Here is a 17,648-nt window from a genome sequence, read left to right as displayed (position 1 = left end):
CCCCAAGGCACGCGTGGATCTCCAAAGCCTGCTCCGTGCCTTCCTGGACTGCCGGAGCTGCCTGATGGTCAACCACGTCCGGTGCCGTACGACGGACCGGCCAGGCGGACTCGTGCTAAGACACAACACTTTTCCTGAAGGGAGTGGAGAGGGGGTCCCGCCATGTCAACTCGTCGCAGCGTTCCCCTTCCGTCCGTTCTAATGTCCCATTCAAGGGGCGAGCGGTAATGAAGGGACGCTGTACGGGTCATTCTTGTATATAGTTTATTGTTGTCACTCGTCGGTATGTACATATAATTGTTGTTGTTGCGGTTGCGTGTTCGGATTGTTACGGGATTCGCGGAGTTCTTGTTGTGTTGTGTTATGTTGTTGTGTTGTTGTTATTGTTGGTGTTACGGGGCACACACGGGGGGGGAGGGAGTTTTTTTTAGCAGCCGAGCCGGCTGCGAGCTATGTGGTGGGGGGTGATGTAGTGGCGGTACGTGCTGGCAGGGGGGGATCGTGTGAGAGCGCGTCGGGTGTGGCTACATCGCGGTCCGCAGGCAGATGTCCACATCGCGGTCCGCATAGGCCCCGCCCCCTGGAGTGGAGGGCTATATAGGGCGATGTGCAGCAGCACTCGAGGAGTTGGTAACCAGTGAAGACAGAAGACGGAGGAGGAAGAGATAGGGCCCTGAGACCCCTAGCCCCGCTGTCCTTGTAAGGGCCGGAACCCTGTGTGGCTCAGAGGCGAGACCGTGGGACCCGCGGCCGGACGTCCTTGTGAGGGCCGGGCTGTGGGACCCAGTGGTCGGGACCCATACACCAGCTAGGGTGGGTCTGCGAGTTCCCCTGGAAGCTACGGGCCGGAGAGCCCGTGTGTGTGTGTAGCCGGGTTGGAACGCGTAGCGTAGGCTGTAGTTCGCCTACACGTGTTATTGTGGCTAAGTAGATGTTAATAAAAGTGTGCTACCCGTCAAGTGGTCTCCCGCCGTAATTACTATATTACACATGCATCGAGCGTAACACCTGGTGCCCCTTGGTACATACAGTGCATGCTTAAAACGAGAGCCTCTCAGAGAGTGCAGTGCTTCTGTACAACGGAGCCACTGGTTGGCACGCTACAATATACTGTGACATGATACAATATTTATCAACAAGTCAGTTCATTCTGCATAACAGGACAGATTGAAGGGCGTCATATTATGGCAAGCCGTTCATTATTTGACTTACCGTAGCTAGCTATCCCATTATTTTAGCAAGCTGGCCATTTTCCCTAGCTCGCTGCCCATATTATTTAGCTTGTTAATAGAAATGAGTTAGCTAGTTGTCATTTTTGCCAGCTAACTACCTTTACAACCAAATTAACTGCAAAAAAAGCTAGCTAGTGAGACCAAGGTCTCGTCGTTTGTTGAGAGATTAGTTAGCCGTTGACAAATCAATCATAAAAAATACACCGCGGTTTTGTAAAACATAAAAAATATGCCAAAAGCTATATTTTTCATACACTAACCCATATATAAGAGACCCAATCGATACTTAAAGATTAAGGAAACCCCCATTCATTTTTTTTCCATAAACCGTCTGTTTCTAGATCCACGGAAGTAGATACTGCTAACGTTGGCATGCAAACTGTCGACAGCTCTTACGAGGTATTTGTTTCTCCTCTCCATCGATGGAGTGTGGCCTATGTGCAGAGTCTCGACCAAGTTATTTCACTGACTTGTCAGAAACCTTTGTTGGTTGTTCAGCCAATTAAAAAAAAGGTTTTTTTTTCAAGCAACATAATTATCTCTGTGTCAGGCAGGTATAGAAGACATTTCTTGGTAGGAAAAGCCACAGACAGATTCCTGTTTTCTTGTTTGGTACACCACAGTAATATATTCAGAGACTTTTAAAATAATGTTTTAAAATAATGTTCTAAAACAACAGCCTTTTTAAAGACGAGTTCAACAATCCCTCTGAATGGCTATTTTCTAACAGCCTTTTTAAAGGGTTAGGGTTCTTTTCTTTTACGTGCTTTTCTATATTTTTCTTCTATCTACTCAAAGCTGCCTTTAGGTACAAGTAGACTATAAAATACTACCACTTGATTGTATTTTCCAACAACAATATTTGAAGGGTGTTGTAATTATTAATATATATGTTACATTATTACACTGTGTAACATTTTTTTTGTTCCTGGGTAGTAAGTGTTATTTCCTAATTGCTTATGCCTCAAAAGTACAGAAAATTGCTATTATTCCCCACAAACTGTGCTTTTGTGACCAGGACAGTGATATTTTGTAATGTAGCTATTTCCCAGAACATTACAGATAGATTCAGTGCTGAGTAAACTGGAGTAACTTCTAGAACATTCTAGAAATTTCCAGTAATATAAATCTATCTTCTTCTTCTTCTATCTTCTTCTTCTATATATATAAAAAAGTCAAAAGTTGTGTGTGGGTTTGTGGCGGGGGTTATTTGTGGCGGGGTTTGTGTGTGGTTGCGCGCTATCCTCTCCAACGGTGGGGTTCACGTAAAATAATAAATAGCCAAGTACCACGCCGTAAGCCCCGCGGTGAGCAAGCGCTATTCCTTTTTCACATCCGTCAACTTTTAATTCGTTTAATTAGCAATTTAGTGAAAATTTTTGCGCTTCCTTTTCTTTATTTATTTATGACACGTCCACCACCATACCAACTCACACGCCTTTGGTGAGGGGGGGACGGCCAATGCCAAGTCGCACGCCTTCGGTGGGAGTGAGGGGGACATTTTCTTTCGCGTTAAAAATCCTATAAAAATATACTAAACGTTCAGGTAACAGCAGTGCATACCAAGTGTGGTGGCTCAAATTGGAAGACAATTTGCAAAGTGAAGAGTGTTGCGAAATAAGTTGCGTTCTAGGTAGAGCTGCAGACTGTCGGGCTATACTGTACATACCCATATGGCAGAAAGCAAAGCATCACCATTTGGCGACGAGTCTGCGCATGACATAGATCGGTAGCAGTCGTTGGGGGGTCGTAGTTACGAGTTTCGGTCGTTACTGTTGGGGTCTAACTATAAGAGAAAATCGGGGGGGGAAGAGTTGCAAGTCATGCCGTCATAAGTCGGGGGTCACCTGTATACAATAAAAATTTTAATTTGACTAGGTAAGACCCACCGAGCCATATAGTTATTTTTGAGAAACTACCTGGGCAAACATGATATAGCTCAACGAAGTGGCTTATCATGTGGAAATTTATATCAGCCAAATATTCGAAATGCATGTTTCTAAATGAGAGAGACAAAGGAAGACCCAGAGAAAAATCCACACGACCAGAGGGAGAACATGAAAACTCTAAATATAGCTCCTGTATACCAGGCGAGGTAGTTAACATAACGTCATCGTGGTGCCCCTCTATAAAATACAACCATGCAATGTGAAAAATCATGAATACTGATAGTATTTTATGAAAGCTCACAACTGGAGTACACCGATAAACCCCTAAAAAGGGATGCATACAAAAGAAGCTCAAATACCTAACACAGGGTTGAGGAATCAATTTCTGCAATGTTGGTCTCGATCAAAAACTGCCCTCTACTGTAATCAAAATGCCTTTGCAAATGTGTATTTTACACACGAGATGATATGTGTGCAAGTGTCTTATCTGCCAATCCCAGTAATTGCTGTCCGTGAGCGGTAGTGTAGTGGTGGGCACGCCGCACCACAAACCCGGTTACTCCAGTTTTATCTGAACCAGTCCTGGGCCTCCTCCCTGGGCCGATTCAGCCTGAGATGAGTACCTGGTACGATGAATATACATTGTCACTCGTCAGTAGCGTAACTTGCATGGGGGCAGGGGATGCCTTCCCCCTCTGGTGGCCAAAGCTACGAGTTGGGGGCCCCCTTGAAAACCACAATGAGATATGTTTTCAAAAGTATAGTGACAGACTCGGAGACACTAAGAGTAGGATGCACTCTGTTTATTAACACAGCCTGACAGTTAACACTTTATAACTCGTCACTAAATGAACTACGGAACCCAGTCAGTACAGCTGGTAGACTGCCTGACTGGCGACGCCGAAATCCGAAATGGTGAAGACGGAAACGACGGCGAAGACTCCAGCAGCACGATGGGATCCCACTCCACACGACAGCCCCGAGGTCCCCTACATGGGCCCCTCTTAATACCGTCAGTGTGGCTTGGCTCTGCCCCCGACCACGCCCCCTTTCTGGAACCTACTAGCGGGTTCTTGATGTGCCCCTTCAGTGACGTTCCCCCTAGATCCTTCTCTGGTCTATCACCTGGTCTGCTATCAGTCAGGGCTGCTGTAAGCTGCAGATCCCCTTCCCCGCCAGCAGCTAGCGCTATGCTGCTATGTGACCGATTCTATGTCACTACAACATTATTGGGGCCCCACCTGACCGATTGCAGCACCCTCTGAGCTAATAATGTAGTTACGTCACTGTCATTAGGTAAATACAGGTGGCCAGGTGTAGCGTTGGCAACTTACCCCCTTGTGTGCCAGGCTGACCTTCAAAGTTCCTCGCTTACAGCACTTGCCCCACAGTTTGTTACGGCTATACGGATGATATATGTGTTTGTCTGCCAATCCCACTTCTAAATAACAAGTGTGCGTCTCTGCCACCATGATCAAAGATCCCAGCACAGGCCATTACATCTTCTGGGCTCTGAGGAAGACCATGGCCTTAAGGTCAAAAAAGACACCAGGGGGTCGCTCAGGCAGCACATATGTCTCCATGTGCTGCACAGTAAGGCCTGCTGCTTCCACTGCACGCAAGACACATGCCTGATCCACGGTCAGCACATGGAAGCGCTTGGAGCCCACGTAGTAGAACGTCTCGCCCAGGTCTGTGCCAAGAACCAACCACCCGCCTGGCCTTAGCAGGTTACACATGCGTCCCAGTGCGGCCACGAACTGATCCGTCGAAACACATGCCACCTCCAGGCACAGTATAGAGAGAATGCAGTCAAAGGGGCCTTGGTTCCATGACCTGCAGACAGGGGCGAGAGAAGAGGTAACCAGCATTCTATAGGGATATCGGGTGTGGGAAGGGAGGTGTAAGAGGAACATGCTATATACTGTATCATAAAAATATACACGCAGCTTTGTGTGTGGGAGTGACAGCCTCTCCTCAATTCTGGGTCCATCTCCTCTTAGCTGACAAGGGGGGGGGGATTCTGCCCCTCCCTTCCTCCCTTGCCCACTCCATTATCCCACTTTTCTCCACAATTCCTCTAAATTTAAACTCTGTAGGGAGACCACCTGCTATCAAATTCCATTTGTTTCCCTTTAAGTTTGTGGGACAGGTGTTCGGTAGGCCTGCGTTGGCAAGCAGAGCGTTGCACCATTGTCCACATGAATTGGGTTCATGGTCTTTCCAGTTAGGCAATATGGTTTTCTTGGCTATGATGTTGAAAGTTTGGAGTATGGCGTATTGATGTTTTGAAAGGGTACCCGGTTTTTAGCCCCACCAGGGCAGTTTCAATTTATGGGAGAGAGATTGGTGCTGCATACATCATTAAAAGGCGGCCAAGACCTTCGGGTATGTTTTTTCGATGAACGGGCATGACCAGAACACATCCAAGTAGGTTTGGGTTGTGCCTAGCGTGCATCTTTGACAGCCAGGAGGGGTCGTCATTAATTTTTCCCTTTTTTCGTTTGTCATGTATGTGCCATGCATTGGGCCGGATGTCAGAGCTTGCCAGATTTGGCACCATTTCTGCAGTGGGATCTCTTGGGGAACGCTTCTGTTCCAAAGCTTCCTGGTTGCTGATCTGGTTCCAGTACCTTCCCTGTGTAACGGTGTGGACAAATGCCGTCGCCCTGGGGTCAGTTGGGGTGGCCGGTTATGGGGGTGGAAAATCCCCCAAACCCCCCTTCATCTCCGGAAGCCGAGGCGCCAGAGTCTTGTCTGGTCCGGGGGTGAGACATGAGTTGGCCAGTCAGGGCAGGCCAGTTAACCTGATGTGAGAGGATTAGTTGACGAGGCGGTGTGTGATTGGTGGAAAGTGAGGTCAACAAATATTCAGGGCTTATGTAATAATGGGGAGGTGCTGCATGAGCCAAGTTGATTGTCAGAGGCTGTGAGGGCAGGACCAAATGTGTGTATTGAAGTGAGCGTTACCCGTGTACCAGGGCATTCACTGGGGCCGGGGCGGTCAGTGTTCGCCGCGGCCTGGCTGTTGCGAGAAGCTGCTGTCACACGGCAACCCAGTGACCGTGACTGTTTTTGCGATGGGTCATTATGGGTGCTGCTGTAGTTGTCGGTGCGCCGGTGCCCAGGGCTGCTGGTGCACGGAGTCACTGCGAGTGCTGTTGTGAGTGCAAGCCGGGACTGCCACTGAATTGAGTGACTCAGAGCGCTGTTGATAGCGCCAATCAAGTCCTGAGACTGCCATTCCATACCCTGGGGCTTCTGCTACTTTGCCTCATCATCCAAGAGTGGAGCTTGTGTAATGGTTGGCATGAACGGTCGTTGCGGTGTTCTATATCTGTTTTGTCGCCGCAGTGTTTTGTGATTGTCAAAATGCGGGGGCACTTTGTTAAGCTGATGAACTACAGGGTAATTCAAATGTGTGCTGTTACTGTTGTCGAGAGTTTTGAAGAATTGGTTGTATTTGGTTTTAAATTAATTATTATCCACCACAGTTGGTTCACATCCTCCTGCATAGTGTTTCAATAGTGCATAATGAATCAACTCATAGTTAAAAATTCCAAATCTTGTTAAGATTGTTTTCTGGATCAAGTTATTGTCCTTTCTGTCGCAAATAAAGCACGTTTAAAAATCCGCATTGGTGCCCTATGAAAAATAGAGGGAATTGCATGGGAGAGAAAATAAACATGAACTCCCCTCTCTAATAAAAAAAACACATTCCTGCGAAGGGAGCTGGTAGGCACGTTGGGTTGCTCGGTCAATGGCCAGGGTCAACGGCGGCGTGGTGTATTCCGCAAATATGGCCGACTGTGAGGGTGGACACAAGCCGGCGTGAGTAGGTTAAACGTTGAGTTTAATAAGGGCACCACGGGGTGACCGGCCCCTCCCCACCCAGCCCCACTCTCCCACCCCCCACCCAGTCCCACCCAGCCCCTCCTCACCCTCCCCTCCCCACCCCTCCCCACCCTCCCCACCCAGCCCCTCCCCTCTCCACCCAGCCCCACCCCTCCCATTTTTGAATGCACGACGGACGGACACAATAATCCCCTGTGGGCTGGTGTAACCAGGAGGTTCCTACCAGTAAAAAGATTAGCAACACTCACACCCTGCCCAGCAAGTGGTAAGCCTCTGAGAGTGTATATTTCGATCTTAGATCTTCCAGCCAGTGATAAGGTTTGGGGGGCGGGGTCCTTCCAGATTTTTGGTCGTGGGATTTTGCTATGGTGTCTCTGATCTGTAGATATCTAAAGAAATGGAGACGTGAGATTTTAAGTTTGGTTTACACATGACCCTCCTTATCCAAGAGATCTCCAACTCTCTATACCTGCTTTTTCCAGGTGGGCCATGCTATTTCTCTTCAGCGTCCGGTTGCCCCAGAGGGTAATTTTCTGTGGAAGGGGGACGGCAAAGGATGTCCTGCCAACCCTGCGCCTACGTGTTTTTGAGTTAATTTTAATATATAATATTCCTACATTCTGCCCCCTCCCCTCACGTTTCAAATCACGAATGGTCGAGCCCAGCTACACAGGGAAATGTCTTGTTCAATCACAGCAGCTGTTTGGTAAGCCGATGTCCAATGAAAGGCAGATTTATATCGCTGCTCGTCATGGCGCCGGAGTGGCCCTTTGGTTCCCTCTTAGTGCTAGACCAACAATTACAGTTATAATTACTACTATTGCTATTGTTAAAATAATGATATAGTTATAATCTTAATTAATAGCTTTCTTGTTTGCGTTGTCACCCCGTTCCGACGAGCTAAACACAACATGATTATGCACAAGTTGAGCGAGCAGGTGAGAACCGTGATCATGGTTTACAATTAAATTCCATAATGCTATCCCTATTTTGATCGCCAAAATGTTCTCATGATTGTCGATATAAATGGTATAAATTAAAGTTCTAAATCTGTGCATTTTGAACACTGTGTCACGATATGCACCGTTGTGCATATGCGAGCATTATTATACCATTACAGTCGGTGTGTCTTGCCATCTTTCATATAGTACTTAAATGATCGCAAATACGACCATTAAACGCGTTATACGTATCGTGTTTTTGTAAATGTAATTTTGCTACTTGGTAATCGGGTGATCGTTATTCTAATTGTAATAGTCATTATTCATAACGTAGAATGTTGTATATCAATGCGCATGCTTTCATTTATTGTAGGGTCAAGGGTTCAGATAGGCAAGTCATAATTGTCATTCTTTCAAGATTTGAAGTTTTCGTGACTGCAAGGATTCATACTCATTGTTTTTTTTCGGTTAAGTCACTTAAGCGGTGTGCTTTCGTTAAGTTGTCCCCTCCTGAAGAAGGACACTTGTGTTGCGCCCGAAACGTCGTGATTTAATTAATTAATTTATTTTACCTACGTGACTTTACCGCAAAAAACAAAGAGCATAATTGTCATCTCTACAGGTGTTATGAAATAGGTACCATTTTGTGTGAAGTCGACAGTGGTTGTTAAAGATGGTCCCTGCCATGTGAATGTGGTGGAGACGAGCACCATAAAACGCCCAGAGGAGCATAGAGACATTTTGTCAATCCACTACTGGATGAGGGCCTTCCTACGACCTGCTGGTTGTGGATGGTGAAAATAATAAATGTTTTACTTGAGTGCAAATAAAGGTGTGTGCATTGAAAAAGTTTAGAAGCAAACAATTTTCAGAAGCGACCTGACCACAAATAAAAGCTGAACAAAGATGCTTATTACGTGGAAATTTAAAGCAACAAAATAATCTCAATAAATAATGAGTCTGCTAGACTGCTTTTATGTTCTTGCATGAAGTGCTGATTTTGTAAGAGCTCACCCGAGCAGGGGGTCGTTCTGGAGGACATCGCAAGGCAGGACAGCCTGCACGGTGGAGCGCAGATGCTCTGCCTTCTCAAGGTTGCTGCATACACACAAGCACAACCTTGTTATACCCAGCTTGCTTTGCTGGAGCTATGTGTATTCATTTTCAGCCAGAATAGTCCAGAATGCTGCTTTTCGGTATCACTTTGGCATGCAATCTTTATCCCGCTTATTTTGTCCCTGATTTTTATATAAATCTGTTCATATGATTGTCGGAATAGAGTGTATTATAATATATGATGTAAGGAACTAGATGTGGAAAGGGCCAGGTTGCTTTGCAATATATCATTTGGAGGGGACAAGGGTATGTATGTATGTATGAAGAAGTTATATCGCACTGCCGTTGCTAACCGTGCTAGTCAGAGGTGCAGGGAAGACCAATGAGGAGAAAGGTGGAAGAGCTAGGCCTGATAAAAATTAAGTCGGTGTGGAAAAAGAGGAGAAATGGAGCAAGGAAAAATTTAGTCAGTGACCTTGAGTAAAAAAAAAAATTGATAGGTGTTGAGAACACCAGATAAAGTAAAATAACGTGTGTAGGATGAGAAACTCTAACAATCTGATGTAAAAATATGGAAAAATAACAGTTATAGAGCAGTATTGAGGTTTTGCTCCGATTCTCACAGTTGGCTACATGCAGTGCGAAAAGATAACTTTTTTATACATGATTAATGAACCAAAAAAAGATTCTAGATCTTCTAAATGTATGTTTGGCAGTTGTACTTGGTATTTGCTAAAATGTCCGGTCAAGGGAGCTTTAATATGTTTATGATGACGATAGAATCACGCTCCCTCAGGTGGTGAAACTGCAGAGAAGCTGTGTTTTCTTCACTACAATCCGCTTCTGCTTAAGTGGCAGAACTAGAACGCTGAACTGTGATGTTTGAGCACTGCCAGACTGCCAAAATGGCTTAATTTCAATTGGCAAGTGTTTTTTTAACTAATGTTTATGCTCAATCTATGACATAGTTATTGATGTGTATTTTTACGTATTTGTTTGCTCGTTCATAGTATAATTTAAGTAAAATATTCTCAAATATTTAAAGTTTAATAGAAAGTAAGTTTTTCAAATTGATTTGAATTTTTTTTATTTGTTAACAAAATATAGGTCGATATATTGGCAATCGATGGATTAGGATTCTCCAAAATTGGTATCGGACCCAAAAATCTGGCAATCGGTCGCACTCTGCCAATGAGTATCGATGAAACAAAAGTTAATTTACCGACTGTGTCCCTCGAGGCGGCACACAAACTGGATGATGCTCGTCCAGTCGAAGGCACCGGGGGAGCGGTTGAGCCAGCTTTGGAGCTCTTCTCGGTTGCCCTTCACGAATTCGGAGAGGTAGATCTCGGAAAATCTCTCACACGCACTCAGCACCTGGTAGATGGTGGGGCCTGAACCAATGTCTAGGAGGCGCTGGCCCGACAACCCACCTGGAAAAAATGAAAACGGCGGACTCGCCATCATTGCACGAGGGGCCATTGAAGTGAGCTCAGAAGTAGCTCTGTAAAGTCAATTACCGTATGGGTAAATTATATCACAATCATTCACGTTGGTTAATACAATTTTAAAAATAAAGCCCGTTATCATATCAGAATCAACATCTTTATATATTCTTGACTTATAGCTTTCGTGACTGCAGGAATTCATATTCTTTGGGTCTTTTGGTAAAACCACGTAGATAGAAAAATAATGAAAATAATAACAATATCACGACGTTTCGATCGCAACACAAGCAATCGTCATCAGGTGAAAAAAGGGGAAAAGCTGCTGAGGCAGGCTGTTTATAACGGTTTAGAGATGGTAGGGGCAGCTAATGTTAATGTAGGAGAGGTCTACATCCCCGGCAGTAGGTCTACCCCAATCAAAGAGCTGTTTACAATGGTTTAGAGATGCTTGTAAATGTAAGCTTGGAGAGAGCTAGAAAAGAGCCATCGCCACATGGAGGTGGAAAAGAATGGCAAGCCGCCATTTACTAACACAGCTAATGGTGGCTGTGTTAGTGAATGTAACTCAGAAACGAATCGGGTGTTGCGGTTGCACCCGATTCAAGAGCCGAATGGCTCACAGGGCTATACGTAATAAATTAACTTGAACTTGAACCTTTGCTGAACGTTGAGTGTAGGAACTGCAAGACATGTGGTAAGGTGTCTCCTTCTGCCAAGTCATCTGGTGGTGTGCTGTAGTACATATCCAGGTAAAGGCGTGGGTTGAAGTTTGTGGTGTAGTCTTGTTCCTGCCACTTTTCCACCTCTTGACCTTCCATTGTTGCTGAAATAAACGAGGAAAAGTGGTCATTCTGAGATAGAATATTTCCTGGCGTGGTGGCACATACCTGTAATCCAGAAATTTCAAAGCAGGATTGGTGGATCATAGAAAGAGTATCATGTGGAGAGGAGCCAGCAGGCGCCGGCTCTCTTGGTTAGCGATGTCGAGCGTCACCTCGAAATTTGCTTTCTTGTGAATGTGTAACGGGTTCCGGAGACACTTGTAGAGGTAACTCCTTTATTACAACACAACACTCCAACAGTCCTGATACTCTGTTACAGCATAGGTACACAGCCTAGGTACACAGCCTAGATACTCTACTCTGGCTACGCTCTGGGACTCGCCCTCACAAGGTCGTCGAGTCGGGAGTTCCAGAGTCCCACCACTGGCTCTCACATCGTCCCAGGGTCTTCAGATGGCTGGTCGTGGGTCCTGGGTCTTGAGTTACAACTGGCCCTGATCGTCCAGGGAGCTCCGCTTTTATGCCTGGTCCAACGAGAGGTGGGGCCGTGTGCGCCCCCAGATCTCCCACAGAGCACACACAGCCCCCCCCTTTGGCGGCGCCAAGGGGATTAAGCGCCTGAGAACTCAACGCCTGGTGCCAAGGGGATTAAGCGTCGGGACCCGCCCGGGAACCCAACGCCTGGTGCCAAAAGGCTTAAGCGTCTGGCCCTCCCAGGGACCCAGAGCCCCCAGCAGCCCCTCCCTTCTTATGTCACTACATTACCCCCCTTTATGTAGCCTCCAGCCGTCCCGGCTGTCAATAATTAGAAAGTTTAAATTAACAAAAGGGAGAGAGATAAAAAAAAAATACGCGAGCCTCAACAGGAATAGAAAAGAGAACAAGAAAGCAACCATAAATACCATAACCAACCTGTACAACTCTACACTATATACAAGCATCAATCAACAAAAAGGTGAAGCAATGACATGTGAACAAACGACCCGTGGCACACCTAGCCCTCCTCGGGATCCGCATAGAAAACGGGGAATTAACAACAACAAATATACAGATTCCGACGCGTTGGATGCACAACCACCGCATGGATGGCAGGGTTCCACACCACCCTGCCAGCCTCCCATCCGTCAGGTGGAGATAAGGTGAAGACCAACATGTCGAGCATCCCTCTACACACACTAATCTGGACGTCTGTCTACGTCCCGGGTCGAGAAGTCGTACTTCAGGGCCGACCCGTGTACTGGGCAAAGAAGTCGCACTTCAGGGTTGCTCCAGTATCTACATTTTAAAATATATATATAAAATTTACATGACACAAACAAAATAAATCTGCCTGCTCCTGCCCAGAAATGGTGGCCACACGTGCGAACCGCATCTCCAAAAGGCATCCCGTGCTTGCGTCCCAGCAGCCCTCAATGAGGACCACCACTGACATTACATGTCAACCGTTAGCACCCCCCGCCTTTCCAACGTGGCGTCTCCATCTTAAAACCGCGCACATCGGCCATATCGGGGGGGAATTTCCGTGTTACCACCCCACCGCCTTTCCGACGCGGCGTCACAACCAGTAGCACGCGTCGGCCATATTGGGGGAAATTCAACCCAGTCTCTCTCCAAGACTCGCATCGCAGCATATAGCTGTACCGACCGAGCTGAGACCCAATCTCTCTCCAAGACTCGCATCGCAGCATATAGCTTTACCGACCGAGCTGAGACCCAATCTCTCTCCAAGACTCGCATCGCAGCATATAGCTGTACCGACCGAGCTGAGACCCAATCTCTCTCCAAGACTCGCATCGCAGCATATAGCTGTATCGACCGAGCTGAGACGACCCATCGTTCACTCCCTGCACAACATGCACCCTAACAACTGAGGGATACAGTCCCAACGTAACGGGACAACTACACCTGAACACCACGAATTTCCAGCCCACTGTTTCAACGTGCCTCGGAGTGTTTCAATCTCCGGGCCGTCAGGGCGAGCCTACTGCTCCAGACGCACCACGGAGGGTCTCAACCTCCGGGCCGTCAGGTCAAGCCGTCAGCGATTCCATGACGGGACCACACTCTCCGAGCCATGTGAGCGCACAGCCCACTAGGCTAGACATGCCACGGAGTGTTTCAATCTACGGGCTGTCAGGTCAAGCCATCAGCCATAGCATGACGGGACCACAACTCTTGTGTTAGACACGCAACACCCGCTGGCCCATCCTGGTGAGGATCTGCACCCCAAGATATTTGAGAGCCAGCCTGACAATTCCAAATCCTTGGCAGCATGTCATCATCTCAAGATAAATGCCCCATACAGTCTATACATCGTTAACAATGACAGCACAAGCTATACATTAACAATCACGAACAAAGCTCAATACAAACCATACATTGTTAACAATCACAAGCAAAGTTTCGCACACACATTGACAACACTCACGAGCGAAGCTCCACACAGTTTACCCAACAACAGTCATGACTCCCCGACGACAACGAAGAGAATGTCAACAAAAAAATCATTAATCCGGAGCGCGTAAATGTACGAAATGTCAGGGGCCTGGTCTCCCGACCTCCAACCTTTGGCCAGAGCAGCAAAGGCGGCGACCAGCGTGTCGGTCGATGTGCCGACCCCGGCGCCGGTTACAGTAAGAATGGCGCCCTCACTGTCCGGTCGCAGCGCTGATGACGCGGTATGCTAGGTTGAAGCCAGCTGTCGTCCGGCAGTGAAGGTCGCGGCGCTGATGACGCGGCGTTGCTAGGTTGCAAACAGCTGTCACCCGGCGGTGAGGGACGCAGCGCTGATGACGTGGCGTCATCGGGTTGGCCCACGCTGGGCCCGGAAGTGACGTCGCTCCCAGCGGTCATTTCTCCTCCGGTGGAAGTGATGTCATTCCCGGAAGTATCCCCCACCCCCGCGGCGGAAATGCCGGTGGCATCCACCATGCCCGTGGCGGCGGCAGGCTCGGGCGAGCGCTGCGCCTCTTCTCTCCCTCCCGCCATCGCCTGTGAGCGCCGCATCTTGCCCAGGAGGGAGGCGGTGGCGCAGAGCAGCTCTGCGAGGCGAAGCAGCGCCTCCTCCATCCCTGCTCCCAACGCTGGAGAGGGGATGGTCGGCGGAGCAGACAGCAGTTCAGCCGGCGGTGCAGCGTCGCTGTCGGCCGGCGTTGGCCGCCCCATCGCTGCTTGTTCCTCGACATCGCCGTCAGGACTGAAGGTACGTGGCTTACTTCTTGTCTCCATAGCCACTTCTGACGCCAAATGTAACGGGTTCTGGAGACACTTGTAGAGGTAACTCCTTTATTACAATACAACACTCCAACAGTCCTGATACTCTGTTACAGCATAGGTACACAGCCTAGGTACACAGCCTAGATACTCTACTCTGGCTACGCTCTGGAACTCGCCCTCACAAGGTCGTCGAGTCGGGAGTTCCAGAGTCCCACCACTGGCTGTCACATCGTCCCAGGGTCTTCAGATGGCTGGTCGTGGGTCTTGGGTCTTGAGTTACAACTGGCCCTGATCGTCCAGGGAGCTCCGCTTTTATGCCTGGTCCAACGAGGGGTGGGGCCGTGTGCGCCCCCAGATCTCCCACAGAGCACACACAGCCCCCCCCCTTTGGCGGCGCCAAGGGGATTAAGCACCTGAGAACCCAACGCCTGGTGCCAAGGGGATTAAGCGTCTGGACCCGCCCGGGAACCCAACGCCTGGTGCCAAAAGGCTTAAGCGTCTGGCCCTCCCAGGGACCTAGAGCCCCCAGCAGCCCCTCCCTTCTTATGTCACTACAAATGTAGCCCAAAAGTGGGTGGTAAATGCCAGCTAAGGATAAACATGCCTTAAGGGTGTGTGTTCGGGAACGTGTAGCCTCAGGTGTGAGTGTGGGGACAAAGGGGTCGTCCTGGGGTATCGTGTAAGCTTACCGTGTGGTGCAGATATACGCTATGGTGTGAAAGCAGGCAGAGGGAGCTTGTCTACAAATTGAAGATGAACCAACCCTCTGAAATTGCCTTAGTTTTGATATCCATTACTCATTAGACTCGACGCACACTATACACGAGCGTGACTTGGCTGACCAAAAATATAATAGTGGGGGCAATAAAGTTGAGCCTTGAAGTAGGCTAGAACCAAAAGCGCCACACTACCAAATGCAAAATACGGTACTCAATTCGAGCTTTCCTCGGCTTATGAACGAGTTCCGTTTGGAAAAAAAATCTAATATTTTTACTTTCCTTGAGTTCTAATTGCTTGTCGGAAGGGGCAGAATGAGTACTCACAATTGCATACACGGGTATGCGCGCCATTCGCCACTAAGTGACGGTGACGTCACCACAACGCCTCTGCCAGGCCAGGTTCACTTTAAGTGCACATGAGTGTCGAAGACTCGCCAACAGGTCACAGGGCAGACTTAGGTGCCATGGTTTGACTGAGATGACTGGCAGATGCACCAGCCGTGCCCCCCTATTATGCCACTATAGCCGGTCCACCCTGTACCCTCTCTTCCCATTGTGAATCCTTGTGTAATAAAGGACTCTGCAGGCGATGTAAGTCTCCGTTCGTCCTTTATTTGGGTTCTTGTCCTCCGCACCCCGCTGGCCTCCTCCTCGGACCAGCGTCGTCTCTCACGCGCCCCGCGCACTCCCTTCCTCCTCAGCTCCTCCACTCATCCTTCACCCCGCTGGTCCTGACACGGGACCAGCATCTCCTCCCCCGTGCCACGCACGGCCTGCTAGCCCCTCCGCTAGCCCCGTGCACCCCGCATGCTCTGCAGCCACACCGCTGCTTCGTGCACCCCGCACGCTCCGCTAGCCACTCCGCTAGCCCCGTGCACCCCGCACGCTCCGCTAGCCACTCCGCTAGCTCCGTGTGCCCCACACACTCTGCTGGCCACCCCGCTGGCCCCGTGTGCCCCGCACACTCCGCTAGCCACCCCGCTAGCCCTGTGTGCCCCGCACACTCTTCTCTCGCTACGCACACCCTGGCCGACGGTGCGCCATGCCCCCATCAGCCACGTGGCTGATGGCACGGCGGCCACCCAACGTGGTCCCGCCTCTTCACTCCATCGACTGGCCCTGATCTCTTCCGGGCTCCCCTCTATAACCTCTCTCTCACGTGACCCTGACTCCTCCCCTCCGGATCGTCAGATCCGCTATTCTCCCACTGCCCTGCTGGCTCCACCTCCAATACCCCGGGTCGTGTGAATGGGCTAGAGTCCAGCAGCAACCTCTTTCACGCTCGCATTACACTTGCAAGGGGGACAGGCCAGCTGCAATAGCACTCAGAATAATAAAACTTCTGAGACGATGAGTAGGGACTCTGCGTTGTGATCCATCCTCCGGAGAAGTGGGTGACTCCACAGTGGAGCACCAGGGGGTTTGTGAATGGCAAAACTTTATTTCAAAGTATTCTTCAGAAGGGAAATTGCATATCTGCAATAGCGATCAGAAACACCCTCCAGGTCACAACACCGCAGCGCAATCTCAGCACCAAGTCCGCCCAAATCAAAATTATAACAGCTGCTTATCATATCTAACAACATTTGAACAAACATTAAACAATAAACATTTTAACATTTAACATCTACCCACCTCGAGTGCATCCTAGTCCCCTCAGTGCGTCGGAACGGGCGTGATAAAGCAAATGTTAATACGATGTATTACTATTATAGCTATGGCATTATTTTAGCAAACACGTTCCTTCGGAGTGGGCAGGTAGGAACTTGGTTGGACAGCGCATTCGTGCATGACAGAAAGCTCGTGGTCACGTGACGCACTTCAACCAACAGTCACTGATTGGTGAAGACGTTTCCCTAGTAGCTGTGCGTGAACATTTGTGCTTTGAAATGGGGGGTGGGGGCAGAATGTGAGTATTAATGATTAAAATTCTGTAAAAAAAACACCAACAGCCCAGGATCGGCAGGACCCGGAACGGGTTTTTAAAGTGAAATCTTGAATTGTCGTAGATCCTAAGATATTAAGAGTCAAAGATTTGAAGGAATATAGACAACAGGACAAGTTCAATAAAAATGTGCAGTAATAATACGTGAACCAGCAATAACGATTAGAAAAACCCAAGTCACACGTCTTAATTGTGCATATTTTCATTATCACCAACAACTCAGTCAATTAACATTACCGAGTTGCTTTCAGTCGATTGCCATTCAAGTAAAAATTAATTTAACAGTTATATATGTCAGCTAATGTAACGTGCAGCTCCCCAGTATATCAAGTCCGCCCAAATCTAAATTGAGGGCATGCCTCGTACTCTGTTCACTTTGGGCTCGGAATCCAATCGCATATCACCATTGCAATCACATAATAATTAAACCGCACCTGGCTTCCCGTAGCTATTATCAGTGTGCACAATTGTGTGCAATTAAATTACAGGTGAGCTCACAACAGCTCCAACTTTTTCATTAGCCATTGTTGGGAGGGCGAGTGCCTCCAACTGTCTACTAGCGTCC

General features: G+C 48.3%; 1 protein-coding gene across 2 annotated transcripts in view; it reads right to left on the bottom strand.

Annotated features, from left to right (window-relative positions):
• Positions 1-3,915: 3,915 nt before the first annotated feature.
• The window catches only part of LOC144951994 (nicotinamide N-methyltransferase-like), a 54,434-nt gene continuing 40,701 nt past the window's right edge, over positions 3,916-17,648 (bottom strand). For both annotated transcript variants that reach the window (XM_078882373.1, XM_078882374.1), the window contains exons 2-5: positions 11,077-11,244; positions 10,196-10,406; positions 8,932-9,015; positions 3,916-4,957 (exon numbers count right to left, since the gene is read on the bottom strand). In XM_078882373.1, the coding sequence (XP_078738499.1) occupies positions 4,618-4,957; positions 8,932-9,015; positions 10,196-10,406; positions 11,077-11,239 (798 nt within the window). In that variant the 5' untranslated portion in view covers positions 11,240-11,244 and the 3' untranslated portion in view covers positions 3,916-4,617. The remainder of the gene's footprint in view (positions 4,958-8,931; positions 9,016-10,195; positions 10,407-11,076; positions 11,245-17,648) is intronic.

This window comes from Lampetra fluviatilis, chromosome 65 (genome assembly GCF_964198595.1).
Source record: "Lampetra fluviatilis chromosome 65, kcLamFluv1.1, whole genome shotgun sequence".
In the NCBI taxonomy this organism is placed as follows: Eukaryota; Metazoa; Chordata; class Hyperoartia; order Petromyzontiformes; family Petromyzontidae; genus Lampetra; species Lampetra fluviatilis.
The sequence above is the reverse complement of the archived record's forward strand: the minus strand, read 5'-3'. Positions and strand labels throughout refer to the sequence as shown.